We start from the raw sequence: 26,289 nt of genomic DNA, 5'->3' as shown, positions 1-26,289 counted from the left end.
GAAAAGATGATTTTGGACATTTCAAGTTTTTCACTTCTGCAGATAAAATAAATTGAGCAAAATCAACTCAAAATCCCGTGAGTGATTCACTTCCTTATATCCATTTGAATCAGGTACCGAAGCAGTTACGTGCGTAATGAAGCTTCGGACGTCACTGGTCACGTGACTTTTGCCAAACGAAGCAAGCCTCGACACAGTGCTTCTGAACCAGTGTGTTGTTTTTTTCGACACACGCTCCGGAGCGTCAGCTTCACGCGGGCCATCACTACTGTTAGGGCTGTAGATGAAAACACTTATCTGGGCTAGTGTTGCCAACTTTGCGACTTTGTCGCCAGGGGTGGATCTAGAAGGGTGGCATGGGGTGGCAAGTGCCACCCTAAAATGATCCCTTGCCACCCCAAGTGCCACCCCATTTTTGCATATGACAGTGTTGTTTATTAAAATAAGATAGCATTAACAGTTTGAGCGTAGTTACAGTCAACAGTGAATATAAATGCTAAAACTGAATATATTGCATAGTGTTACCCCCCCCTTCCCCCCTCCACCATTAACAAATGGTTCAGCCCATAGCAGGGACTGGCTTTTTTCTTGTTTTCAGTAACAAGCGATGCTTATGATTGTGCCAGAGCACATTTTGAACAACACCATGGGAATTTCGGATTTTACACAGGTGGTTGGATGTTACACTCTGGAAATGGAAGGAAGGTGAGTGTTATTACCCTCTGTGGTCCACGGAAATGCTGCACCTCCAAATCACATGACTATTTTAAGCTGACATAGCAACAAGCTGCAGCCACGCGAGTCACTGTCAGGGTTCCTGGGTCGGTGACCCAGTGTTTTCAGTTTTGTCACGTTTAGGTTATGTTTACATTAGTGATGGGTAGATGAGGCCTCGTGAAGCGTTTCAGCACATTCCCCAAACTGTATCGATACTGTGTCGACACAGTGTTGCTGTTTTGCTCCATACTCAGTGTTGGGAAGGTTACTTTTAAAATGTATTCCACTACAGAATACTGAATACATGCCCCAAAATGTATTCTGTAACGTATTCCGTTACGTTACTCAATGAGAGTAACGTATTCTGAATACTTTGGAATACTTAATATATTATCATGCTGTTTACAACTACATGAATGTCCTATTGCTGTGATTTATTACTGTTACTGAAGGTACGTAGTAAAGGGACCTCTGGCTAATACGTCCGGTTCCCTGTCGGGCTGGTAGCCGAAAACTAGCTTTACTTTGTTGTCTGGGTCGACTTTGCTTGCGGGAGACAGAGAGAGGCGTTGAAAGGCTGCTCCAACGGAACTTATTTTTTTCCGGAGGAAAACACGAATACAGTGTACAGTTGAGTCTTAATAGCTTACTTACAAATGGGCTCCTCAGGCACTCTTCTTGGCTGCAGTGGTTATTATTATATTTACATGCTTCCAGCTCCCGTTTTTGCTCCGTGACAGCTCGGACTTTTCCTTTCTCTCCCTCCCTCGCTCACAGACACATAACGTGTATGGTAGTCCATTCTCCCTGCAGCACGGACTACACTGCCCATCAGGCTACATGCTTTAGAGCTATGCCTGTAGCATTCTGCCTTTTAGCTTAGCACAACAACAACAACAAAAAAGCGCTCTCTCACCCAGGAAACACGCAGAGAGAGAGCGCGTCACCCTGTAACCATGGCAACCGTAACGCTGCCGCCTGGAACAACAGAACATAGCTGTCAAACAAACCCAAACAGTCCTGACCCGCGACAATATGAAACAGGGAAGTACCGCCGTGTAATCCATTTATTTCACCAAAGTAACTGTATTCTGAATACCACCTTTTTAAACGGTAACTGTAACGGAATACAGTTACTCATATTTTGTATTCTGAATACGTAACGGCGGTACATGTATTCCGTTACTCCCCAACACTGTCCATACTGACACCTGCTGGACATTAAGTATCATTGCAGGCAACTTACTTGAGACTCACAACAGACACTGATTCAAATAATATACTTGTATACACTGTAAGATATTGTATTTTCTATGGAATCATTTTATATGTTTTACATTTCAAATATTGTAGACATCTTTAAAATATATTGTGAATGACATTAAGTGAAAATTAAAATGAAAGTATTGTGAATATAATATTACCCAATTAAATGTAATTGACTCAGAGTTTATTATAAATTTTTATTCAGAAAAATAAGTTTATCCAATGTTTTGCATTCAGTCTATTGCGTTTTGTTTTTTTTGTTTTTTTGACACCATTTCCCCAGCTTTGGAAAACTCACAGGCACAGATGAAGCTGGGGTACACAAAAACTGTAAAGCCAGGTGGAAAAGGTTCAGATAACATGTCTTCCTTTCCCCCAGTACGTTAAAGGATCCTCTGATCTTGGAATTTTCTCTCCGACACTCTCCATAATACTAAGGGGTTGACAGTCCTTTATAATAAAATTCAGGACTGCCTGGTCCAGAACAGTCTTCCTAGATGCTTGATTTCAAAATAATAAAACACATATTAATAAACAAAAAAAAAAAAAAAAAAAAAAAAAAAAAAAAAAAGATGATAAAGCTGTTCAGTGTCAATATAGCCCGACCTGTGTTCATTCTCGGTGTGTTTGTCGCCTCATTTTCATGTTTGGCTCTGTAATGCCTGAGGAGGTGCTTTTGTTTGTGTAAGAAATGCAGAACAGACGAGACATTTAACCTGCATCAAATGAAATAAATAATTTACACTGCAAGTCACATTGCTGTTTTTCCTATTCTGATAGATTACACTGAAACAAAGACAGACAAATTATTTGCAGTTAAGATCAAACTGATCCCACACAGCAGAAACATGTCTTTTTCTTTCGGGCTCCGTTTTGTTATGGAGAGATGTGTATTTTTATTTTATCTTTGCGAGAGTAATTTTAGTTTTTTTGGTGGCGACTCGTTCCGTTGACAGATGCAGATGCGGTACCTTTTAAACAGTTTGGCGCGTTGGCAATGAGCGATACAGCAGCTGTGTCGATCACGTGACTTTTTCTTAAAGCGACGCACGCACCGATACAGGCTTCGCTCTGTGAGCTTGATACATGCGCCGGTGCGTCAGTGCTGCTGGACCCATCACTAGTTTACATTATGGTGCCATCTATGTTCTCACTTCCTGTTTTTCCTGTGTCAGCTCGTCTCTTGTGTTATTAGCCAGATTATGTTCAGCTGTGTACTCACCGGTCTCTCATTATCATCCTCATCAGTCTGTGTATTTAGTCCTCTGTTTCCACTCGTTCACTGTCGTGTCATTGATGTTATGTTGTCGTTTCCACCTGTGTTCAGTTCAGCCAGCCATTCAGTCTTTCAGTCAGTCCTTTCGTTCCTGCCCTGTTCACCCACGCTTCATAATAAACCATCTTCAGTTCTTCACTATCCTAGAGTCCTGCGTTTGGGTCACTTCCTCGCCTCCACATGACACAACCCCTGACAGTCTCTATTTCAGCCCACATTGAAAGTTCGGACTTCAAAGTTTTTAAATTTTAATTACAGGCCAGTAAATCCAGAGTTATGATAATATATATAAGCCACGCTTTTTACTAAATACTGTCATCACGTTTTTGTGTGTGTGTGTGTTTTAAGCGTTTTCTAAGGACAGCGCGAAAACAGTAAAGAAAGGGGGAAAAGCCACCTCTTTCCTATCGGTGGAAAAATGTACCATGTCGACCAATTTTTAAAAAAAGTCAACATGTGGGTTTTGGTTGTTTAGGAAGAGGGGAGAGTTTTGGGAGTGATGGTAACGGCAGCGAGACAGAGCGAGCGAGCGAGTGAGAGAGAGAGAGAGGGAGAGAAAGTTTTTAGATGTGGGAGATTTGTGACGTTTAGTGTAGAGTGTATAGAGTGTTGTGTTGTCTTGTGTAGTTGTTCTGTTGTGTAGTCGTTTTGTTTTGTGTGTCAGTGAGGGCACTAATGAATGTCACTAAGGCACATTTGCAATGCAAACACTGTCACTAAGTAGAAAACCAGCGGAGTGATACACCTGCTGTTGTCAGGCCTGCAGGTTTATCCCTGTGCTGTTCTCCTCTGTCTTTTGGTGGACAAACTTTTTTTTTACTGGCACACATCATTTGTGGGGCATTTTATTGCGAAACCTGATTGTTCTCTCATTTTAGTTTTTAGTAATATTTTTAAATGGTTGTACAAAATGAAAAAGCAGCAGGTGTATTGGCTGCATTTTTAGATAAATAGTTGTATATGTTTACAAAAGTACAATTTATATTTGCATTTCAAGTTATAAAAATTTACTCAACATGTCTGTGGTTTTTTTACAGTAAAAAATACTACTAGGATTTTAAGTTCTTTGTGTGATTTCAGATCAGTAACACTAATGCAGTACGTCAGTGAAAAAACAACTAAATTCAGTTGAGCTGAAAAGAATGATACCAAACAAGGCAAGGTGAAAAAAATAAAATGAAACAATTTGAGGGTGAAATACAAACGTAAACTCAAAAGGAGTCAAAAATGTCCGGTTGTATTTCAGGCCTCAGTGGGTTTATCCAACAAATCATGAAAAATTAGGTTTAAATTTTTGTTCATGACAGTGCAGATTTCTGACATTTTGTGTAATTTAAGCTGTAACAATGTGATTGTTTTCTAACAAAAAACAGTGAAACTTAAGTTAGACTTGTGTTCGTAAATGAACCGCCCCATGTTGTGTAGCTTTCTGGATTTTATACTTATTGAGCTACATATTTATTTATTATACAGGCTATACAGTACATAAGATCAAAACTCACATGTTTTATGTAACTAAAGTGTGTAATTATGTGGGCTACAGACAATAATTAAGTTACAGACTATATTTATATGAAAAACGTGTATACTTACTGCATTTGAATCATTTTAACCATATGTAACCAACTGCATATGTGTTTGGGGGAAAAAAAAAGGCTTTGATTTTGCCACCCCATTTGATTTCTTTGCCACCCTCATGCCACCCTAAGAAAATTTCTCTAGATCCGCCCCTGTTTGTCGCTATATTTAGCGAGTTTTCAGACCCCCTTAGCAACTTTTTTTTCTAAAAAGCGACTAGCGACAAATCTAGCGACTTTTTCTGGTATTATTGGAGTCTTATTTATGACGACTCTTTGACGTGAAAACGCGTATCGCTGTTACTCTCAACAAGCAGCGGTGCTGCCAACCGTGGGCACCTCACCCGTGCCAAAGCACTCACAGGCGGAGGATAGTCCTCCCCCAGCTGCTATCAGGGCAGGAGATGTTCACACCTATGCGTCCAAACTGCAAATTAATCGCGCATGAGCGAAGCCGCTGCTCGCGCACTGACTGTAACGCAGTCAGTTATGCTGTTTTGTGGATCACAAGGTTTAAAACTGACGTTAGCGCATTCTTTTCTCGCCCTGTGAAATACAGCAGCTGGACCTTTAGCTAACAACACACTGTGAGACAAATTGAAAACAAACAATTTGTGTGTTTGCTGATGTTTGTTAACCTGATAGAAACACTGTAGAAATGTTAAATTGTGGAGAAACGTTACTCCCTTTATGATTATTCCTATTCTGTAGCATTAGATGCTAACTACAACTTTGGGACACCTGCACTGTTTCCGGCCCACTTTAACCCCTGAGTATACACCTATTGATGATACTGTTGAAACAAAAGTAAGGAGTCTATTTTAAAAATGTAAGGAGTAGAAAGTACAGATATTTGTTTAAAAATTTAGAAAGTAAAAGTCAAAGGTTCGAAAAATAAATGTTCATGTAAAGCACAGATACCTAAAAACTCTACCTAAGTACAGTAACAAAGTAATTATACTTCGTTACGTCCCACCTCTGGTTGCTGGTACTGCTGTTCACGGTGCAGCAGCACCGACAGCTAACGTGTTCGTTACTTTGACATTTGCTGCATTTATTTTTAGTTCTTTTTTTAATTGTTTTCTCTCAGCTTCTCAGCTCCAATTTTAGTCTCTTCTTCCACACTAATTTTTTTCTAGCTGAGTGAGCGCACAGTGAAGGTAGGGAAGGAGCCGGTTACATTAAAAGATGTGCTGAAAATGAAGAAATGGGCTGTTGTCCGTCCTTGTACTGTGGGTGTGTAGCAGCACTTCAAGCCGGCCCATTGGCCCAAAAGTGTGTTGGCCCACTGGGAAAAACTCCAGTATGCCAGATTACCAGTCCAGCCCTGGCATTTACTTTAAAGAGCAGAAAAGCACAAACAGAGGAGCAGAGAGGAGAACCAGGTGGTGGCTGGAGGAGGTTACTGTTGCACCATGTGATGTGGGTTTCTCTGCAACACAAAATACAAAACATAATTTTAATAAGAGCTGACAGTATGAAAAAAAACAAACCAAAAAAACACATAAATTATTATTTTTTCTTTCAAGGAAGAAAGCCTAAGTTGGTGATCCTCATTTAGACTGAAACCAGCTACAAGAAGCACATCCTCTTTGTGGTACAGTAAATTAACCGTTCATTCTAGTGAGTCAGTAAGCTCTCGATGATCTGTTTCCTGTTTGATCCAATCGGTTTATAACATTACTGCTGCTTCTAGAAATAAACCTGACACTGAAATACAGGAATATAATCTGTGAGTTGATCAGAAACAAGCAATAAATCATCTTTAAACACAAGGACCAATTATACAAAACACCCACAAGAAGTTCTGTCTGCTAAAGGATCATCTGATGCCATGGGTGTAAGCAGTTGTTCCGGTGTAACACATTCAATCTATTGATGTTTGTCTGTATTCCACCTTCCTAATAAAGTGCTCATGCTGCTGAACTGACCTGTGACATTCAGAGTCATCTTGGCCTGATAGTCCACTTTGGGGATGTAGCACTCGTACAGGCCGGCGTCATCCGCCCTCAGGTCCTTTATGAGGATGGAAAGGTTTCCATTCTTGTAATAGTCTGGGAAGCTCAACACTCGACCTGTGAACTTCGCATCTATTTTATCCTCTCTGCTGTTGATGATATCCAACACAACTTTGTCATCCTTGTCCCTCCAGAAGGCGGTGACCGGCTCGGACAGCTTTTCAGAGTAGACACAGGGCAGGAGGACCTCATCCCGGATAAAGCCAGTCTTCACAGACTGGCTGCTGGCTGCAGGACAACAGGACAAGTGAGTAACAGTTTACCTGTGCACAGCTCCACCACAGCTCTTTGGTTTAGCACATTTGGTGACCTCAGTAACACAGCAGAATCAACACTTACTGGATGCTCTTCTGCTGGAGGACAAAGTAAAAAAACTCAGCAAAAACTCATGAATATCTCCAAACATACAGAGGCCTGTCACTTTTTACTATCATTAAAATCCTCCACATAATGATGGAAAGACTTGAGCTCCAATCCTGGATGCTGGCTTTTTCATTGCTGCTGCACTGCCTACTGAATACTCAGTGCTGTGATGAATCTGAATGACTGTGAGTGACTGACCTAAAAACATCAGCACCTCACAGCAAAGGTCATTCATTCGAACAGGAGCAGTTCTTTACTGCTATCTCTTAGAAGCTGCTCAACTCTAAATCTTTGTTGTTGGACTTTAAACGGCCTCAAAGACCGCAGACTACGAACACATTTTTCAAACTTGAATCCAAGTCCTTCAAAGTTCCTCCTACGCTTTGATTTTCAGACTTGACTTCATTGTAACTGAAATCCATACAGATTCTTTCATTATATTCTTATTATAAACTGAATTATTTGTAAACTGAGTATGAGATGAGGTACACTACAGATGAGATGAGGTACACTACATTCCCAAAAGTATTCAACTGTCTGCCTTTTAAGCCTTTTAAGTTGAGTGACAGCCCATCCCTAATCCATATAACATTCTGGCAGGGTCCTGGATCTGAGCGACCCAGGGTCCCTGAGTAGTTATGGACATGTTGATTTTTGGTGCTGCTGTCCCTCGTCTTCCTGGTTTGTGGGTTTGTGTCTGTGTGTGTGTGTGTGTACTGAGCACTGGTCTACAGGAGTCTTCAGGCCTGGTGGGTGTGCCCTGCCAGGTGGCTGGCCACTCGTGAGGAAATGATCACACACACCTGCAGCTGATCAACCATCATCGAGGGAGCTACAAAGCAGTGTGGCTGAGAGCTCCTCGACGCTGGATTGTTGAGTGACTTCCCGTCAGTTTCTCAGCAAATGTGCAAAGTAAGTGCCAGTCTGCCGTTGTGTGAAAGTACTCACAGTCGCCTTTGTGTGTGTGTTTCCCAGGAGTATTTGTGAAAACGAGGAAGCAGCTGACGCACTGTACACAGGGAACGGGGACACGGAGCATGGGTGTAGGGAGAAGACACGGAACGGGAGTCGGGAACACACTGGGGATTTATTGTTGTGTATTTGTTACATCACTGTAAATAAACGCACTGCTTGCATTGAAAAGTCCTGCATTTTGGGCCCTACTTCCCCACACGCCGAAGGTGGTCAGCGCTAACCGTGACACATTGGCTGTATCCCAATTCAGGGTCTGCAGCCTTAAAGTACGCAGCCTCAACAGTCCTCAAGGGCCGCGTACTCAAAGACCGCTAAGGCCGGAAGTGCGAGGCTTGTAGGCTTGTGAAATGGGACGGTCTAGCCTCCGTCGCACTGCCCAGGTTGCCTAGCAACCATGATACTAACAGCTGGAAATGTTTCATACAGCTTTGTTTGACAGAAATGAAGGAGAACATATTTTGTTCATTTGTTTCTACATGAGCTTTGTGTGATAAGTATCTGAGGCTGAGACCACAGGACTGTAAAACATGATTGTTGGCCTTCATTTCTGTACTGAACGGTCATTTTAAGATTAGCTAGTAAATAACAATTAGCTAATGTTGTTCATGAGACTAAAGTCATCTCACTTTGGTAATGTAAATATAATATGGCCAATATTATAGTTATTATATTAATCATTATTAGTTATTACAACAGTGAGTTTGAACTCTGTGTCAAATACTGAGCTTCAGTAAAGATTCAAGTGGCATTTGTTTATATTTCCCATCACCTTAAATCTTCACTCAAAGACAAGTATCTCTGACAGTGTATCTATAGATGTATTATATATAAGAGACAAATATTGGTCTTTCAGTATGTTGGCATTACTAAATTTGGCTCAATGCTTACATATATGTGGAAAAAGCAAGTGTCCGAGCTGTGATAACTGTTTCTGATAAAATGAAGAGTAGACTGATATATTAAATATTCCTTTATTGGGTGAGAAAATCAGACCACATTGTCAATAGAAAATTGTACTTAGTAGTCAGTATAATCTTTTAATAATATAAGTTTGCATATGATAGAATACTGCATGATGACCTTTTTATGACTCAGACTGTTGTTCTCTACAAGACTTGTTCTGTTCCCTCTTATCATACAAAGCAGTTTCTTCTTCTAGCGATAATAAGAGCTGAACAAGCAGTTTCACTCCCTACCGGGAAGAGGAGACGCTTCTCCCTATCAGGAACAGGAGCCGTTTCCCACAGAAACACACACACATACACATACGCACGTGCTTATGCACCAACATTCTCCTCTATCATGAACAAACGTATTTACTGTTGTATTATCCATGTATATAAATAAAGACCAGAGCAGTAACAGAGCGCGAGTCCCTGAGCCCCCACTCTCGGGTGCGAGCGCTCTGTGAGTGCCCTTGCAAGTAAAAACTGCAGCGTGTGTGTTTCTACTCTCTGACTCTCAGCTGAAGAAGTGTCTTTTAGAATACATCTCTTGACACACATAACTGCTTTAAGTCATACAGAATAGATATCAGAGCCTTAAACAGGCTGACTTCTGCTAAATGGGTCAAACTGGGCAGAAAGTATACAAACACATAACATCCTTATAGAATATGATGTAACACTATAGATCAACTTAGCTCAGAATATATAAAGCATATAAACAATTACAGCAATATGATGCAGCAAACACAGCAGTACTACTAATCCAAAATACTCAAAGCTTCATAGAACTGAAACAAACATTTATTTTTAGCTCCGTTCTGCTGCTGATACATACTTTAGGTTTCTGAATATTAAACTTGTTGCTGCCTTTCATAGTGTGTAACTTGAAGGCCCTGAGTACTTTCTCCCACACTGAAAACACTGGAATGATAACATTATGTTAACATCACCTAATAAGACTGATTCAGGACAGACAATTAGTTATGTTAAACTTTCCTAGCAGTCCTTCACAAACAGGGAACAGTCTGTCTATTCTCTCCATCTGTCAGCTGCTGCTGGCTCTTCCTCCTCCTCTTCCTCACACACTGCTGAGTTTGTCCTGGTGGATCATCAGGGGTGCAAAGCCTCACAGATGATGTGCAGCAGTGGGTCCCTCAGTCTGTCCTCACTCTGGACACTTGCAGTTGTCACACATGGAAATCAAATGTGTGATAAGCTGCAGGATTCAGACACAAGTGTAACTTATAAATACATGTTCATACTTTTATTCCACAATCAGAGAGAAAGAAACAGAGAGAGAGTGCAGGACAGACAGACAGGTGACAGTCTCAGGTGTACACACTGCTACAAAACAGCACAAGAGAAGGAGGATTTAGTGTTTGTGTTATTACGAGTGCTAAACAAGAAGAGTTCCCAGATGGTCCAGTGGACACATGTGACTCCTGTGATTAAAGCATCTTTCTTTCAGCTCAACGAGTGAACCGTCAGCTCGTTCAAACAAACGTTAAAGTCCGTTTGGCTCGACACCACCGAACAGAGGCAGCAATATAACATAGCTAACATTAACAGTGCAGTGAATCCTGCTTGTGCCGTGATATTCAGGACTGCAAACCGAGCAGCATCACTGACTTTCAGCTTGTTGTGTTTGTGGATATATGACTGACTTTAATTATGCATAAAATCATCACATTCTCTGTAAGATTAAGGTCGACTATTGAACGGTGTATATTTTAAAGGCTTTAAAACCAAGTAAACGCTGAAAGTACAAACATTGCTAATGTCACATAATTTTGCCGACATGTGGCCAACAGTAATGTTTTAATGTTCTTCATTATTAAACATTTGCACATAAATAAGTTACATAATATTCTGTACTTACTTTTAAAAGTTTACTCTTTGGCCGCTCTGCTTCCACCGTCTTTTTTCGGCAAAATTATCCACACCCACTGCCGCGCTATGAAGTCCGGGATATGTTGGGCCACGCCCACGAAGTCTACACCGCCACATCCTTAAAATTCACGAAAATGAAGGACGCATTTGAGGCTGCATTTCGAGCAGCCTTCGAATTGGGACAGCCTTCGTTGCGTCGCTGTGACGTAATCAGCCTTAAAATGCGGCCTTTAAGGCTGCAGACCCTGAATTGGGATACAGCCATTCAATTCAGTGTTTTTTTTTTTATATTGCACTAAATCACAACAACAGTTGCCTTAAGGTGCTTAATACTGTAAAGGAAAGACACTAGAATGATACAGAGAAAACAATCAGACAACCCCCTATGAGCAACTACTTTGGCAACAGTGGGAAGGAAAAACTCCCTTTTAACAGGAAGAAACTTTCAACAGAACCAGGCACAGGGAGAGACAGTGGTCAGCTGTGACTGGTTGGGGGTGAGAGGGAGGAGACAGGACAAACAGACCTGCTGTGGAAGAGAGACAAAGATGAACATTTTCCTAGTTCTGCCATTGGTTGAACCACATATCACATATGATATGAACAGTATACCAGCCTACAAATTTAAAGGTCCTTTTTAATGAATATTTCATAGAGCCATAAGGACCCCACGGACCATGTCCTTTTCTGCTGGACAAAACAGAAATAATGCAATAAGGGACACAAACATATACATCAGTGATTCTTGGCCACCTTGCAGCCTCTTTATTCTGTGCATCACAGTTTCAACAGATGCCCTGATCAGCTCTGCTTTTCACTTACATGCAAGTACATACAAAACTGGATCTAAACCCTCTGCTGCTCGCAAAGGAAACAAAAACTAGTTCCTGTTTCTGAATTTAAAAGTTAACTTTTGGAGATTTACTTACCTGGATGATTGAGCATGCATCAAGATGTTTCTGAATTTACAGAAATAAAAATTTTCACTCTCCAATCTCTGTTTCATACTGCTGTAGATGTGCGTTCATCCATATATCTTTTTCTGCTTATCCTTGGCCGGACCGTGGGGGCAAAACCATAAGCAGAGAACCCCAGACCTCCCTCTCCCCGGCCACCTCTTGCAACTTGTCAGGGGAAACACCAAGGTGTTCCCAGGACATGCTGGAGAGATAATTTCTCCAGTGTGTCTTGGTTCTGCCCCGGGGCCTCCTATCAGATGCCCAAATCACCTCAGCTTGCTCCATTCAGTGTGGAGCCAGTTCATCCACTCTATCTTTAAAAGAGAGGCCAGCTACCCTTCAGAGAGTAAGCTCATTTTTGCCGCTTGTGTCCAGGATTTCGTTCTTTCAGCCAATACCCAAAGCTAATTACCAAAGTTCAGGGTTGTGACGTAGGTTGACTGGTAAATTGAGTGCTTCGTTTTTATGCTAAGCTCTTCACCACGATGGACCAGTACAGTGTCCGCATCACTGCACCTGCGCCAATCCGTCTGTTGATCTCCTGCTCCCCCTCACTCATTTACAAGACCCAGAAATACTTAAACTCCTCCATTTGGAGGTTCTGATTCTCATTCCCGCTGTGTCACACTGCAAACCGCTCCCAACAATACCCTCAGTTGAAGTCCTGGTGCTGTACAAGTTTTTGTTTTTTACATATATCTTAAAGAGAAATCACAATCAGACGAGGTGTTTACATTCAGAAAATAACTATAATGTGATCAGTGGGAACTACTGAATCATTAAGGCTGCTTTCTAATGCACAGTAATAGACCTGTAGTTCCACACAGACGTTGTTTGTGCATGTTTCCCCTGTTTGCTCAGAAGAACCTGGCCTGATGCAATGACATGAGTCAAAGCATAAACAACATTATCATCACTTAAGTAAAGAAAACAGTAAACCAAAGTTAGCAAACCCTTTGTGGCAACAGAACTCAGAAGAGAAAAAAAACATCTAAACCCAAAGAAAAACAAGTTGAAACCCATAATTACAGCAGAGATTACAGGGCTCATCTTCACCCACAGATCCAGACGTCTAATTACAGCTGAGAGCGCTGCAGTAGCATGTGGAGGTTTACTCGGCTGGTTTCAACAGGCATGCCTCAGATACCAGTGGTAGGAACTAAAACTGAGATAAAAAACAAACAAACCTGCAGACAAACTGAAGTCTTCTGTCCTCTAAATTAGGTACAACAAATAGAATAAAGCCCACCACCCTCACACCTGGTAATCTCTCTGCTCGACATTCTCCCCCCATGAATCACAGCACTTGTATCAGAGAGTGTGTACTAATCTCACCTCACAGCTGTCAGAGTCTGTGAGCTGGAAGGACTCTGAGGTCCTTGTTTCTCCCTGATGAATCACAGTAAGCAGGTTTTAAAATATAGTCTCACCTGAGCTCCGACTGCACAGCAGACACAGCAGCATCACCGAGCTGCAGAGAGGCGAGCACTGACAGACGCTTCTGAGGATGACCATACTTCTTGTTGCTGGTGTCACAGCTGAGAGAAAAATGGATCCTCCCCGAGCTAAGCTGTGATACCCAGCAGGGCTGTCCTGCCTTACTATACTTATTTATTTTGTTTATCCATCTGGTCTCCACCCATAACCACGACTGCGTCTTAAAACCAATGCTTGGAGTTGACAGAACTTCAGTTGTAAAAAATGCTAGCCAAGTGCCAATTGCTATTTAAAAAAATGCAATCTATCTCAGCAACTTCTGGATTCTGATTCTGATTCAATCTGAAGAAATGCTAACTTTTTCACCCCGTAACCCGTTAACACTCAGGGCTGGATCTACATGGGTGCCACCCTAAAATAATCTCTTGCCACCCTAGTTGTGTATTTGACAATTTATTTATTAAAATAAGCCAGCATTAATAATGTGACCCTAGCTACAATTTATATTGAATATAAACTCTAAAACTGAATATATTGCATTGTGTTAAAATCCACAATTAAAAATGATTCAGCCCATAGCGCAGACCGGCTTTATTTCCTGTTGTCAGTACCAACCAATGCCTATGAGTGCCTGTGGACTACAGCAACCTCCAGTGGACATTTTGAAAGTTACTCCACGCTGGCCACCCGTCCTGATTTACTGGGACCAGAACTAGGGGTACAATGATCAGGTGATCTTTTTTATTGAATAAAAAAGATGTATAAATACATCAAATTACCACTATACTAAATTTTTATGTAATAATTAAACATCTCCATCATTAGCGTGTATGCAGTGGCTCCTCGTTGTGGCAGAACAAAAGAAAACTGCAGAGAAATGTTTAGTCTTATTTAGTTTTAGTCAGGTTTTTATTAAGAATGAGAGATGAACCTGCAATATCACACTTAGCGACACAACAAAGGTAAATTCTAAAAAACAACCACAGACAGGGAGGAAAAGAAAAAAAACCCTACACAGGCTACTTTTTCCTACATTTCCAACAATGCATCCAGATTGGTTTCTACTCTTCAGGCCATGGTCTACTACAGTAAACGAGACTAGGGTCACATGACCACTGTGATTACCTTCAGATGTCACCAGTTACCTGAGCTGAGACGCCCACCTTTCAGACTGTATCAGGTATCGATACTTGATCACGATGACAATCAATACACAAACATGAAGCACTTCAGAGCTGAAGTGTTGACTGACAAATAGTTTTTGTGCGGTCGCAGCATCTTCCTTAATGGTTTTTAAGAGAAAATCTACACTGTGTGCTACCTGTGGTCAGACAAAAACAAGCAGTGTAATTTCTAATAGTTAAATCATCCTGGTCACACAATCACAGATTTGTAGTTGGTTAAGTTGGTCAGGTTTTTTCTGATAAAAAATGATACTGTACTAGGGATGGGAATCAAAAAACTTTTCCTAGTAGTTCAATTCCTTGGATTTGTGAGTCTGCCTGTCAATAGATCCTGTTTCTTGTTTTCTCTTTCACTTTTAGTGATTTCAGTTTCGTGCTGGAGGAGGAAAATAGTGTAACAGTCTGCAGCGTAGAGATGGACATAATTTTTATTTTTGGTAAAGTACAAACTCTGTTCAGAACAGAAACGACTGCTTTCTGATGCTAACGCAACTTTGGAGCTTTGCAGCCATGCTAACACATGCTAACACTAAGCTAGCTAAGAACCCAGAGTGTTGATAAAGCTTAATGAACGCTGACCACAGCCCAGCTGGCCAGACCCTGAACTTCAACAGGTAACAAACCTATGAGCGGTCTGGCTGCAGCCTCCATTTCAACCCATTTGTGTTTCTACAGTAAAATCATCGTGGCAATCGCATTAAAGTCTCTTTGTGCTGTTTTTCATCTTTGCTTTGTGCTGTTGGTTTTGTGTTTACCTCCATCATATATAAACTAAACAAAGTAACAAAGAAAACTTACAGAAATGAAACATTTTGAGAACAATCCGTTGCTCAGCATCAGATGAATGACGAGCAGAATTATTCTAGTGAACTAAAACTAAAAACAGGAGGTGGCAAAAGTACAAACTTTCTTTACTTAAGGAGAAGTGCAAATGCCTGAGATAAAAAAGTACTCCAGTAAAAGTTAAAATACTGAAGAAACTTTTTTACTCAAGTAGACAAGTAACTCTGAAATGTACTCAAAGTAAGAAAGTAAAAAGAACTGAATTGAAGAACAATTCTACTAAATTCTGCTTCACTGTTGTACAAAGGTATTAATATATTAACACAGCTACTAAAGTGCCGCTTAATGGTTGTTTATAAAGTGCTCAAACTGTGAGTGTTCAGGATATTTTGTACTTATTTGAATCAGAAACAACAGCAGCAGGAAATATAAAACACAGCAGATCCGAGATATCAATTATTTATTAATAAAGGCAGTTTAAACAAGACAATACTTTAAGGTGTAATTGAGCTAAACCCGGCTTAAGTTTGAACCTGTGTTTACTGTAAAGAACAGAAGAGCACAAACAGAGGAGCAGAGAGGAGAACCAGGAGGTGGTGGTTGGAGCATGTTACAGCTGCACCACTAATCGTAGGAAGGTCAGGATGTGGAGTCGTTATTTTAATAACACCAGGTTTCTCTGCAACACAAAAAAGTTTCAGTTTAATCAGAGCTGAACATGTAAAGAAACACTGAAACACCAAACTGGTGAAGATCATTTGGACTGAAACCTGCCAGAAGGAGCGTATTCTCTTATCTCTACAGTAAAATAACTGTTCATTATAGTCAGTGTTTGAGCTGTAGATGGTCTGTTTCCTGTTTGATCCACTCTGTTTTTAACACTACTGCTGCTTCTTGAAATATACCTGACACTGAAATACTGAAATAAAAAACAAGAAAAAACAAGGAAGAAAACATCTTTAAACTGAAGGAATTGAATCAAACTGGAGAAAAATCATACAAAACACCCACACGAAGTTCTGTCTGCTTCTGATGCCACGAGTGTAGCAAATTATTCCACTAAGGAATATTCAAGCCACTGATTTTGTCTGTATTCCATCTTTACATCAAGACACCTATCAAAAAGGACCCAGTGTCTGCTTGTCCACATATGGCTAAAAAGAAGAGCCAGAATAATTTTATGAGACAGTTTGGTACAATTTGTTATGAATACAAATAAAGAAATGAGCTGGACTGAACTGACCTGTGACTTTCAGAGTCATCTTGGTGTGATAGTCCACTTTGGGGATGTCGCACTCGTACAGGCCGGCGTCGTCCGCCCTCAGGCCCTTTATGAGGATGGAGAGGTTTCCGTCCTTGTATTGGTTTGGGAAGCTGACCACACGACCTTTGAACTTTGCATCTATTTTATCCTCTCTGCTGTTGATGATGTCCAACACAACTTTGTCATCCTTGTCCCTCCAGAAGGCGGTGACCGACTCGGACAGCTGATCAGAGTAGATGCAGGGCAGGAGGACCTCATCACCAATGACGCCGGTCCTCACAGACTGGCCGCTGCCTGCAGGACGACAGGACAGGTGAGTTACAGGTTCCCTGTGCACAGCTTCACCACAGCTCTGTGCTTTAGCTCGCTGTGTGCAAAGTCTAGTAGAAAATGTGAATGTAGTATTACTACTGCGACCATCACTAAAACAAACCAACCAAGTTATCCTTGAAATGCTTGGCTATAAAATGAATAGCCACGGGGAACATTATCCTCCATGGAGGGTACCACGAAGAGAAGATAGTAAACCATCAGAGCTGCAGAAAGGTGTGATGAAGAAAGGGGTGTGTAACCCTGAAGGACCTGACACGGCTCAGAATGCTCACCTTCAGCTACTTAATTTTATTCACAATGACTGAGTTTGTTCGCAATGACTGTGTTGTTAGTTTTTCGTTTCTGCTGCAGCCATGCTGCAGAGGACATTAACCTGATTTTTTTTTTTTTTAATCATCTATGTTTCATCCAGTCATAAAGACCCCATGGAGTCTCTGTTTTCTGCATAGTGGACAAAAGGGTTGAATATTTGGGCATAACAACGTGCACATAGGCGACTTTCAGTGACCATGCAGCCCATTTTATTGTGTGAGATAGATGGTATCCACAGTACCAGACTCCCTGCTCAGCTCTGCTCTTCGCTTATATGTAAATATATACTTAAAATTGTGGATTTAAATCATTTGCTTCCCACATAAGGAAGAAAAACTACAAAGATCCCTTCTCTGATTTCATGGCTCAAATGTTATTTTTCACTCTCTGGTCTCTGTTTCATAGTGCTGTACATGCCTTCTGTACTGATACAGACTGCACTCTGTAAGTCTCAGATACCAGTGGTGCAAGCCAAAAGGACGACGCGCCCCACCGACACTCTGAACTCTTTATTGACCTCTAAAAACGACACTTTCAGATTTCAGACCGGGTCTACTTTAAACCCGAGACCCTCACAGCTTAGAGGGACTTACCTGAGCTCAGACTACATAGCAGACACAGCAACCCCACTGAGGTCCAGAGAGACAAGCCATGAGGGTGAACAGGCCACGACATGGACACGAGGATGAATACTTCCTGCTGCTGGTGTCTATTACAGTTATTTTTGGAAACGCATACCAGTCAGCTTTACTAACACTACGTGGTGGGATTTATCTGGAGTGAGAGTGGGAAGTGTGCAGCTGTGACAGGTGGCAGACTCAGTCCTGTAACTTCCCACATATGTATATATACACATACATATATATATATATACATACATATATATATATACATACATATATATATATACATACATATATATATATACATACATATATATATATATATATATATATATATATATATATATATACATATATATATATATATATATACACACATATATATATGTATATATATATATATATATATATATGTATATATATATATGTATAAAAAAAAAAAACACCCATCTCGCCCCTGCGGGCGGTTTATCTTCCAAGCTCGGGTCCTCTATCAGAGGCCTGGGCCTATACACATATATATCTATATCTATATATATATAGATATATATATATACATACACACACACACACACACACACACACACACATACATACATACATACAGGACAGTCTGTGCAGTAAGCTACATTTTATTTCTTTAATTTTACATATTTATTACTTAAAATTTAGTCCCAAAGAGTCGTTCTGCCAGATTTCTTCCACTTACTAAAGAAGCATTTCTTTATCATGTAGAAAAACTGAGAGGTGTTGTTGAAAAGCACTTTTTTCCCCCTCTTACATGATAACTGAGGGTTTCAGCATGTGGTTAAACTTCTTTACACTGACAAAAAGGAGGATTTCACTGGTCTGCCCCACTTAAGGTGAAAGTGGGCTCTCAAGTGGCCCACAATGCAAGATGAATGTGACATCCCTGATTTAAGGAGTGAAGTTCACTTTAGGAACACCATTTCTGACTTTGTTTGAAATGACAACAAAATTAAAACTGGAAAACAAAAAGTATAAATTTCCACAGTTCAGAGAAAATCTCATCTATAATATGTTTATTATAGCAAACAGTTTATTACAGCAAACAGCAGTTACCTATGGGGGAAATGCAGAAGCTGGATGTGTCACCAGGTGGAGACACACCTTCACTTCTCCAAACACATTTTTAACAAATAGTTCAGTGTTTTTACAGCTCAGTCGAACTTTAAACACTAGCAAACTGCAGTCTGTCTGAAGCAGAAAACAAGAATTTTCAACATACTAAAACTCAAACCAACTGAAGAATCAATAATGTATTTTTTAATGCGAGCAAACTGACTTCCTTCACACCTTAAATAGCACGCTAGACAATACAAACATTTCACAGTCAATATAATGTATTTAAAACAAAACAATAAGTGCAGTGAGAGATTCAAATGTTTCTGTAAAGTGCAATATCTCTTTCACTGCTTTTCCAGCAATGATTGTAATAATCAGTGTGAAGAATTTGCTGAACTTTTGGTGTGTGTTTCTTTCTTTCTTCTTTTTAATTTTTTTCCTTTTGCACATTTTATTTTTTTTAAAGAAATAATTAAATAAATATATAAATAAATAAATAGTCAGTGCATCTTTTTTCACTTCAATGTAGCAGAAAAAACAAATCTGTACAAAATTTTCCATTAAAGCCAGCCAATCATCTGTGATGTCAGGAGCTCTGTGAACCAATCAACATCCCCGAGTCTTAAATCTGCTGCAGCATCACAGCAGTTTGTAATTGTCATTATTATTATTATTGGTAACAGTACCATGTGGTGGCTCTGACACTTTAAAGGTTCATCAAGTTTTAAATGCTTGTGGCTCAAACTTAAAGGCTTTGAAATTTTTGACTTTTTCTCCCAAATACACACAAAAGCACAAATTACCACCGCTGGTAGGAAGGTAAACTTAACGAACTTCACACACAGAGCTGCCACATCAGGGTGATTTTTTCCAAGCAATCTAAAGAGCTTCATCCTGAAAAATAACTGACCTGTGTTAAAGTCTCTTCACTTTCCTCCACAGTCTTTTATGATTGCACTGAAAACTGGTCCAAGACAACAGATGAATGTGGATAATTTACTGTACAAGTAAGATGTACATAAGTTCCATCTTAGTGGCAAATGTTCATCACTGACAGCAAACATCAGCCAATAAGAGAAGCAAAATAAAAGAGGCTAACCCGTGCTGGATTCTGGTCCTGGGGGGTTTGAGCCTATCGATAGAGTCAGGTTGAGAAGTGGGGTTGCCAGTCTGTGTCAGGGCTCGCATAAAGAGACAAGCAACCATTCACACTCATACAGCCAGTTTAAAGTAGCCAGTTAACCCAGTACCCAGGTCTTTGGACTGTGGGAGGAAGCCAGAGTATCCGGAGAGAATCTACACAGACATGAAGAGGACACACAAACTCAGAAAGGCTTGAAGTCTGTGATTTAACAATTTAGAGCTTCTTCTGGTGAAATAAAGACTGCCTCCCTTCATCCCTTCACAGTGTGGAATGTCAACGTGATTGTAAATAATTTATGACTGAAGTTAAACCCAACTTGTGCCTACTTTAAAGAGCAGAACAGCGCAAACAGAGGAGCAGAGAGGAGAGTCAGGAGGTGGATTGAGGAGGCGGTTACTGCTGCACCACGAGGTGAAACACTCACAGGGTCTCCAGCCTTGAACGTTAGTTTAACAGCAGGTTTCTCTGCAACACAAAACAACCAAACATCAGTTTAATCAGAGCTGAAAGTTTTTATTTTTAAGGACAGATGCCTGAATGAACATAGCTCAGATCATCATCATCATCATGAGTGTGAAGGTCAGGTCAGAAAAAACTGAACTTTGGGACTAATAATGTTTAAACTGAACGGAGCAAACTCACTCTGGAAATAATCAAAAATCTCTATAAAAATAAAAAAAGAATTCAGAGCGGACAGGTCGCCCAGGGCTAAATGAAACAGCACTGAGAACAGAATTAGCTTACACTTACATATTTACATATATGCATATATCAAGCTACTTTTTGCACAATGCTCAGTCTTTTGCACTAACCCACTGTCATTGTTGCAGTGGGTTAGTATCAATGTTAGTTCCATTGTGTCTATATCGTTCTGTTCTGTCTGGTGTTGCACTTTCTTTTGGTCTTTTTTTTTTTTGCAATTTTTGCACACTTGCACTTCATGTAGTCTGTGTTGATTGTCTGTTATATGTGGCACCATGGTCTTGGAGGAACACTGTCTCGCTTCACTGTATACTGCACCACTGCACATGGTTGAAATAACAATAAAGCCACTTGACTTGATATACTTGTGTCTACAAAGAGGCAAAAACAGTCACAATCTGACTCAGCACAAGTTAGAGTCCCTGTCTTTTCATATTTTTTCTTTTTTCTCATATCCTCTTAACCTTCCTTTTAATACATATGTAAAATACACCTTTGAGTCAAATGGAAAATGAACACAACGTGTGTAGAATACAAACCTTTGATGGTCTGTTACCAAGTTATATTTGGAGTGGAGGAAAGGTTCCAGAAAATCAGGACAACTTTGAAAAAGTTTAGTGATTTTTTTTAAGGCTGACATGAACTGAACTAAATCAAATTGATTTAGAGGAAATTTCAAAGGCTTTTCAGATACTCCTGAGCTGCTGCTGCACAAACACTGAGGTGTTCCTAATAAAGTGTTCGTGCTGCTGAACTGACCTGTGACTTTCAGAGTCATCTTGGCCTGATAGTCCACTTTGGGGATGTTGCAGTCATACGGGCCGGCGTCGTCCGCCCTCAGGCCCTTTATGAGGATGGAGAGGTTTCCGTTCTTGTATTGGTCTGGGAAGCTGACCACACGACCTTTAAACTTTGGATCTATTTTATCCTCTCTGCTGTTGATGATGTCCAACACAACTTTGTCATCCTTGTCCCTCCAGAAGGCGGTGACCGGCTCAGACAGCTGTTCAGAGTAGACGCAGGGCAGGAGGACCTCATCACCGATGAAGCCGGTCCTCACAGACTGGCTGCTGGCTGCAGGACGACAGGACAGGTTTGTGGTTTAGCTCGGTGTGTCCATAGTGAAGAACCCAGTAAACCCAGTAACAGCCAGGCCTCAGGCTGTGTGTGGCAAGGGGAGATTAAATGCTAATCTAGTGTACAAGTGCACATTTCATTGCACAGAGAGTTAGAACGTTATGTGATTTGTTTGCATGTTCTTCCTAAATTTGAGTGGGTTTCAGTCCAAAGACCAGTGCATGCTGGGTTAATTGTTGATTCTGAATTGCTTGTAGGTGTGAATTATTGTCTGTTTTTTCATGTTGGCCGTGCAATAAACTGGCAACCTGCCTTTTGCCCTACCACAGCTGGCATAAGCTCCAGCCTGGATATGAAGGTAGGTTCTAAGTCATGCAGGTCATGGTCATCTTAGGAGCCTGAAAAAACGCCAACTGGACTTCTTCAGGTCTAAAACCAAATGGTCGAAAGGCTCAGCATTTTAAACCCTAGTATTTAAAGAGTGACCTTTGACCTTTAGGTACTTAAAGAAGTCCAGGTGCCTTCCTTCTCAAGCTGTTAAGACAACCCAGGACCTTCTTGCTCTGAGGTGACAGTTCTGACCATGACTGTTCTCTTTTCTCACAGATGAATAGCAGTAAACGGGTTCCTCAGCTTACAGAGACTCACCTGGGCATAAAGTGCACAGCAGACACATCAAAACCACCAAGATGCAGAGAGCCGAATGCTGACAGGAGGACATCAGGATAAATGCGTCCAAACTGATTTACGCTTGGCCTGCAGGACTCACGGCTTATTCAAGTTCTGGGGAAAAAAAATGTAATAAAAAAAATTATCGGGTTAATGAAGGACATTACACTTTTAAAGTGAAGGCTGGTTCTTCACCCTAACCGGTCTATATCCTTCAAGCTCGGGTCCTCTACCACATGCTTGTTAACTTGAGGGTCCTGTGCAGTATCTTTGCTGTTTCTAGGACTGCGCTCTTATGGACAGAGAACTTGGATGTTGTTCCTGGGATCAGCTGGAGCCACTCGCCTAGCTTGGGGTCACTGCGCCTAGTGCTCCAATTACCACTGGGACCACTGTTACCTTCACCCTCCACATCTTTTCAAGCTCTTCTCTGTGCCCTTGGTACTTCTACACCTTCTCGTCATTCGGTATTACTACGTCTATCACTACAGCCGTCTTCATCTGCTTTGCTTCTATACATCACTAAGCACGTGATTGGTTGGGGCCATCTTCCTGGTGTACTTCTTTGTTGTTGTTGATCTGTATGTTTTCATCCTGGACTGTGGTTCTGTCACTCAATAGTCCTCGCCCTCCCTCCTTCTGCTTAGTGAGTCAGATCAGGTTGCTGATGTCAGTGGCAACTGTCTCATCCTTTAGTGAGCTTTTTAATCCCAGCAAGTTATCTCATTTCGGGCAGGATGTAGGTTTTTGATTGCCCAGATCTTGTTCTTTCCATTCTCCTCCTCAGGACTGGCCTTACCCTCAATGCCTCCTTTATTCCTTGCATACAGATGGTCGAATCTATTACATTCAAACAGCCGAGTGATTTCTCAGTGATGCTAATCCTAAAGTATTTCTGAGCCTGCACATGGTCCTCTTCCCTATTTAAATAAACTGAATTCAACATCTCCTCTCCATCATGCTAAAGGAGTTATTTAAAACCTTTTGACACTGCATATCATCTTCTGTAGGTTCCACATGTTGAATCTACTTGATAATGCTAGTAATTGCTGTCAGAGCAGTGAAAACTGAGCCAGTCTGTCAAGCTTGTTGTATAATGCAAGCAGGAAAAAAGTCGCTGTTAGTATGAAACACACCGGTGTTTCACATTAGCAGACCTCAGGGACTGTATTCAGACTTAGGGGGGTTTGTGTTCATGCTAAGGTTTTTGCATAGGTTATGAATATGTTCTGATAAATGTTGTAAAACTCTCTCATCAAAGAAGATTATCCAAACTGAAACATACATTTGTCAGGGCAGAGATAATAAAAGAAGCAAATGTCTTCATATAAAACCTTCACAACAGTTCAACAGTTTAAAGGCTCACTATAGGGGAAAAAAGGAAACAATAAAACTATTCAGAGGAAAACAGCTGCAGCCCTGATATTCTGGTTATTTGTAATCATGTATTTAAATGAATTACATTTATCCCACAGAGTCAAACAGACTTAAATAACTTCTTGCAACATACTGTGAGTTTTGTGGTCAGTTTATTTGAATTGATATTGTTCAAACTTCATGTTAAATGACCCGTCTTAGTTCAGGTTTATGTTGTTTTCTGACTGGTTGTTCTGCAGATAAACTGGATCAACATGAAATTTCTTTGTGTATAAAATCTTAAGGTCTGTATTTTATTCACTAACTAAAAATGATCCCACAAGCTTCTTTTAAAACTGCTTTTTCCCTGTCCTGTCTGGCAGGTTTGCAATCAGAATTATGATCTGCAAGCACAGTGTTGTCAAACACATTTAGCTTTTCCTATAAAGTCTTTATATGCTCCTCTTGTTCAGGTGTTTCTTTCATCTCTTTATTTATTCATTTCAATTAATTATTCATTACTATTCCTGTTATTTAAGTTATTACATTACATGTGGTATACAGGATAAGCCCCAGGTGAGGTGCCCACAACCAAGTTTTAAACGTGGATCCATTCTGACTGAAAACACTGACACATCTATAATGGCTGCTGATGTTACACAGAGTTAAAAAACCAAAAACACAAAGAGTCTTTTCAAACTTACAGAAAGTCTGTTGGGATAATGAGATAATCAGATGAAACACTGACAAAATTCAAATACAGCACTGAGCTGCCAAAGCAGCTTAAGTATCGAGGTTATTTTCATATCACTAAGTCAAACAAGTAAAAAGCTTCTAGTGTGCTAGAAACTTTTCTTTTTATCTGGATGCCACTGAAATACGGAGAACTGCCTCCTGAGGTCAGCAAATATTTCCATGTTGAATAACCATCAGCTCAGCGATGGTTATGCTATGGCTATTTTCTGTGGATAATAAGAATAAAGTGATCATAGCACACTAACAGTAATGTACGAGATCAGATACACAAAACAGCCGACTTTCAAAGGACTGTGTTTAGTTTTAAAACATTAAAGTATCACAAAACGTCATACACATTCACAAAATGGGAAAGTGGAAGACCTCACCTGCTTCCTGCCTGCTGCTTAGTTTTCATCACCCATCTCCACCTGTGGACCCTTTTTTGGTTTTTGTTGCGAACGGAGAAAATCTTTATGATTCTAAGCGCCCATGACTAATGATACCCCGCTAGAAGCTGACGCTCCGGTGCGTGTGTCAAAGCAACACACTGCTTCAGTAACATTGGGCGTTTCTCAATATGCGTACTTGTGCGTACTTGCGTTCTCGTGTACTCGTGATACGTCATCAGTCGGAGACCAAGTACTGTTCCAATTCGAAGTACGCATCAAGCCGAGAACGCGAAAAAGTCCCGGATGTGTTCTCGATCCGCCCGTTTTATCGAGCATGCATCGGTGTGGACTTGGGACAGCTATATATCCCAGAATGCATTTCGTCCAAAACTCAACAGCGGACTCCCGGCACATCGTTTTCAACCAAATTATGCAAGTAAGAAATATGAACATGCTGCCAAAAACCCCAGAAAAAATAAATGAAAGCATACACAAGGTTGGAGCCGCATGTAGACGGAGCTGGGGTATTGCTTCAGGAATGGAACTAATAAACTGTGCGGGCTATTCAGTGTCGTACTTTGCCATGAGTGTCCCATTACACTGCAGCTCCATCTGAATATGCACAGGTGCAGTTTCCACGTAAATGGGTTGCGAAGCAGCTCGAAATTCTCTTTTTGTGCTTCAAAGTCACCCAAGCGCCGTGCGTACTCAGTGCGCACTCAGTGCATCAGCAAAGTCCGCTGACTCGGTTCAACATTACTTGGCAACAGGGAAAGAGGCAAGTTGCACTGGTGCATTTGTGACAGCTTCACTTGGAATGCCTTCACCGCATCATACATGCCATGTCCATGAACTGACAGATTTCCTTGCTGAGCTCAAAAACTCTTTTGAGAACTTTTCCCCAACTCAGCCAACGGACCTCCGTATGATATGGAATGTCGGCAAACTCTGAATCTATTTCCCACATAAAAGACTGAAATTGAGGGTGATTTAAACCTTTAGCTCAGATAAAATTTACGGTTTGCGTTACGGTGATCATTACATGCTCCTTTTAAGGACTTTACCACACAGCGTTTCCTGGTGTATGATGCAGTATGCTGTTAACTCACCGGTACAGTTCTCCTCCTGCATCTTTACTCGCATCCTGCCGACTATTTTCACTGCACAAAACAGGTTTGTCAGAACACCGTCTTAAATTAAATTC

General features: G+C 40.8%; 3 protein-coding genes and 1 long non-coding RNA gene across 4 annotated transcripts; 1 reads left to right on the top strand and 3 right to left on the bottom strand.

The window, feature by feature from the left end:
* Nucleotides 1–646: 646 nt before the first annotated feature.
* On the top strand, nucleotides 647–8,546 carry LOC106096912 (uncharacterized). The gene is made up of 3 exons (XR_003216523.1): nucleotides 647–705; nucleotides 6,989–8,104; nucleotides 8,193–8,546. It is a non-coding gene; the product is annotated as an uncharacterized LOC106096912 (long non-coding RNA).
* LOC109201568 (T-lymphocyte activation antigen CD80-like) lies at nucleotides 4,999–13,620 on the bottom strand. Its single transcript, XM_019357344.2, has 3 exons — nucleotides 13,419–13,620; nucleotides 6,768–7,082; nucleotides 4,999–6,268 (listed from the first exon to the last, which is right to left on the bottom strand). The coding sequence occupies exons 1-3, from the start codon at nucleotides 13,501–13,503 to the stop codon at nucleotides 6,171–6,173; spliced, it is 498 nt and encodes a 165-aa protein (XP_019212889.1). The 5' UTR covers nucleotides 13,504–13,620; the 3' UTR covers nucleotides 4,999–6,170.
* A 2,215-nt stretch (nucleotides 13,621–15,835) lies between these two features.
* LOC100691044 (uncharacterized) lies at nucleotides 15,836–18,049 on the bottom strand. The gene is made up of 3 exons (XM_003457974.5): nucleotides 17,895–18,049; nucleotides 16,636–16,950; nucleotides 15,836–16,071 (listed from the first exon to the last, which is right to left on the bottom strand). The coding sequence occupies exons 1-3, from the start codon at nucleotides 17,974–17,976 to the stop codon at nucleotides 15,932–15,934; spliced, it is 537 nt and encodes a 178-aa protein (XP_003458022.1). The 5' UTR covers nucleotides 17,977–18,049; the 3' UTR covers nucleotides 15,836–15,931.
* A 901-nt stretch (nucleotides 18,050–18,950) lies between these two features.
* Nucleotides 18,951–25,289, bottom strand: LOC109201566 (uncharacterized). The gene is made up of 5 exons (XM_019357341.2): nucleotides 25,083–25,289; nucleotides 22,582–22,716; nucleotides 21,616–21,930; nucleotides 20,481–20,619; nucleotides 18,951–20,306 (listed from the first exon to the last, which is right to left on the bottom strand). The coding sequence occupies exons 2-5, from the start codon at nucleotides 22,652–22,654 to the stop codon at nucleotides 20,249–20,251; spliced, it is 585 nt and encodes a 194-aa protein (XP_019212886.1). The 5' UTR covers nucleotides 22,655–22,716; nucleotides 25,083–25,289; the 3' UTR covers nucleotides 18,951–20,248.
* Nucleotides 25,290–26,289: the final 1,000 nt, after the last annotated feature.

This window comes from Oreochromis niloticus, linkage group LG23, assembly GCF_001858045.2.
Source record: "Oreochromis niloticus isolate F11D_XX linkage group LG23, O_niloticus_UMD_NMBU, whole genome shotgun sequence".
Lineage (NCBI taxonomy): Eukaryota > Metazoa > Chordata > Actinopteri > Cichliformes > Cichlidae > Oreochromis > Oreochromis niloticus.
This window is presented reverse-complemented; position numbering and strand designations above follow the sequence as displayed.

Coding starts and splice junctions, on each gene's coding strand:
- LOC109201568 (XM_019357344.2), bottom strand. CDS start 13,503: ATGGTCATCCTCAGAAGCGTCTGTCAGTGCTCGCCTCTCTGCAGCTCG. Junction 7,083..13,418: donor GCTGTGCAGTCGGAGCTCAG/GTGAGACTATAT, acceptor GTTGTCCTGCAG/CCAGCAGCCAGTCTGTGAAG. Junction 6,269..6,767: donor GATGACTCTGAATGTCACAG/GTCAGTTCAGCA, acceptor TTTGTGTTGCAG/AGAAACCCACATCACATGGT.
- LOC100691044 (XM_003457974.5), bottom strand. CDS start 17,976: ATGTCGTGGCCTGTTCACCCTCATGGCTTGTCTCTCTGGACCTCAGTG. Junction 16,951..17,894: donor GCTATGTAGTCTGAGCTCAG/GTAAGTCCCTCT, acceptor GTCGTCCTGCAG/GCAGCGGCCAGTCTGTGAGG. Junction 16,072..16,635: donor GATGACTCTGAAAGTCACAG/GTCAGTTCAGTC, acceptor TTTGTGTTGCAG/AGAAACCTGGTGTTATTAAA.
- LOC109201566 (XM_019357341.2), bottom strand. CDS start 22,654: ATGTCCTCCTGTCAGCATTCGGCTCTCTGCATCTTGGTGGTTTTGATG. Junction 21,931..22,581: donor GCTGTGCACTTTATGCCCAG/GTGAGTCTCTGT, acceptor GTCGTCCTGCAG/CCAGCAGCCAGTCTGTGAGG. Junction 20,307..20,480: donor GCGCTGTTCTGCTCTTTAAA/GTAGGCACAAGT, acceptor ATGTCTGTGTAG/ATTCTCTCCGGATACTCTGG.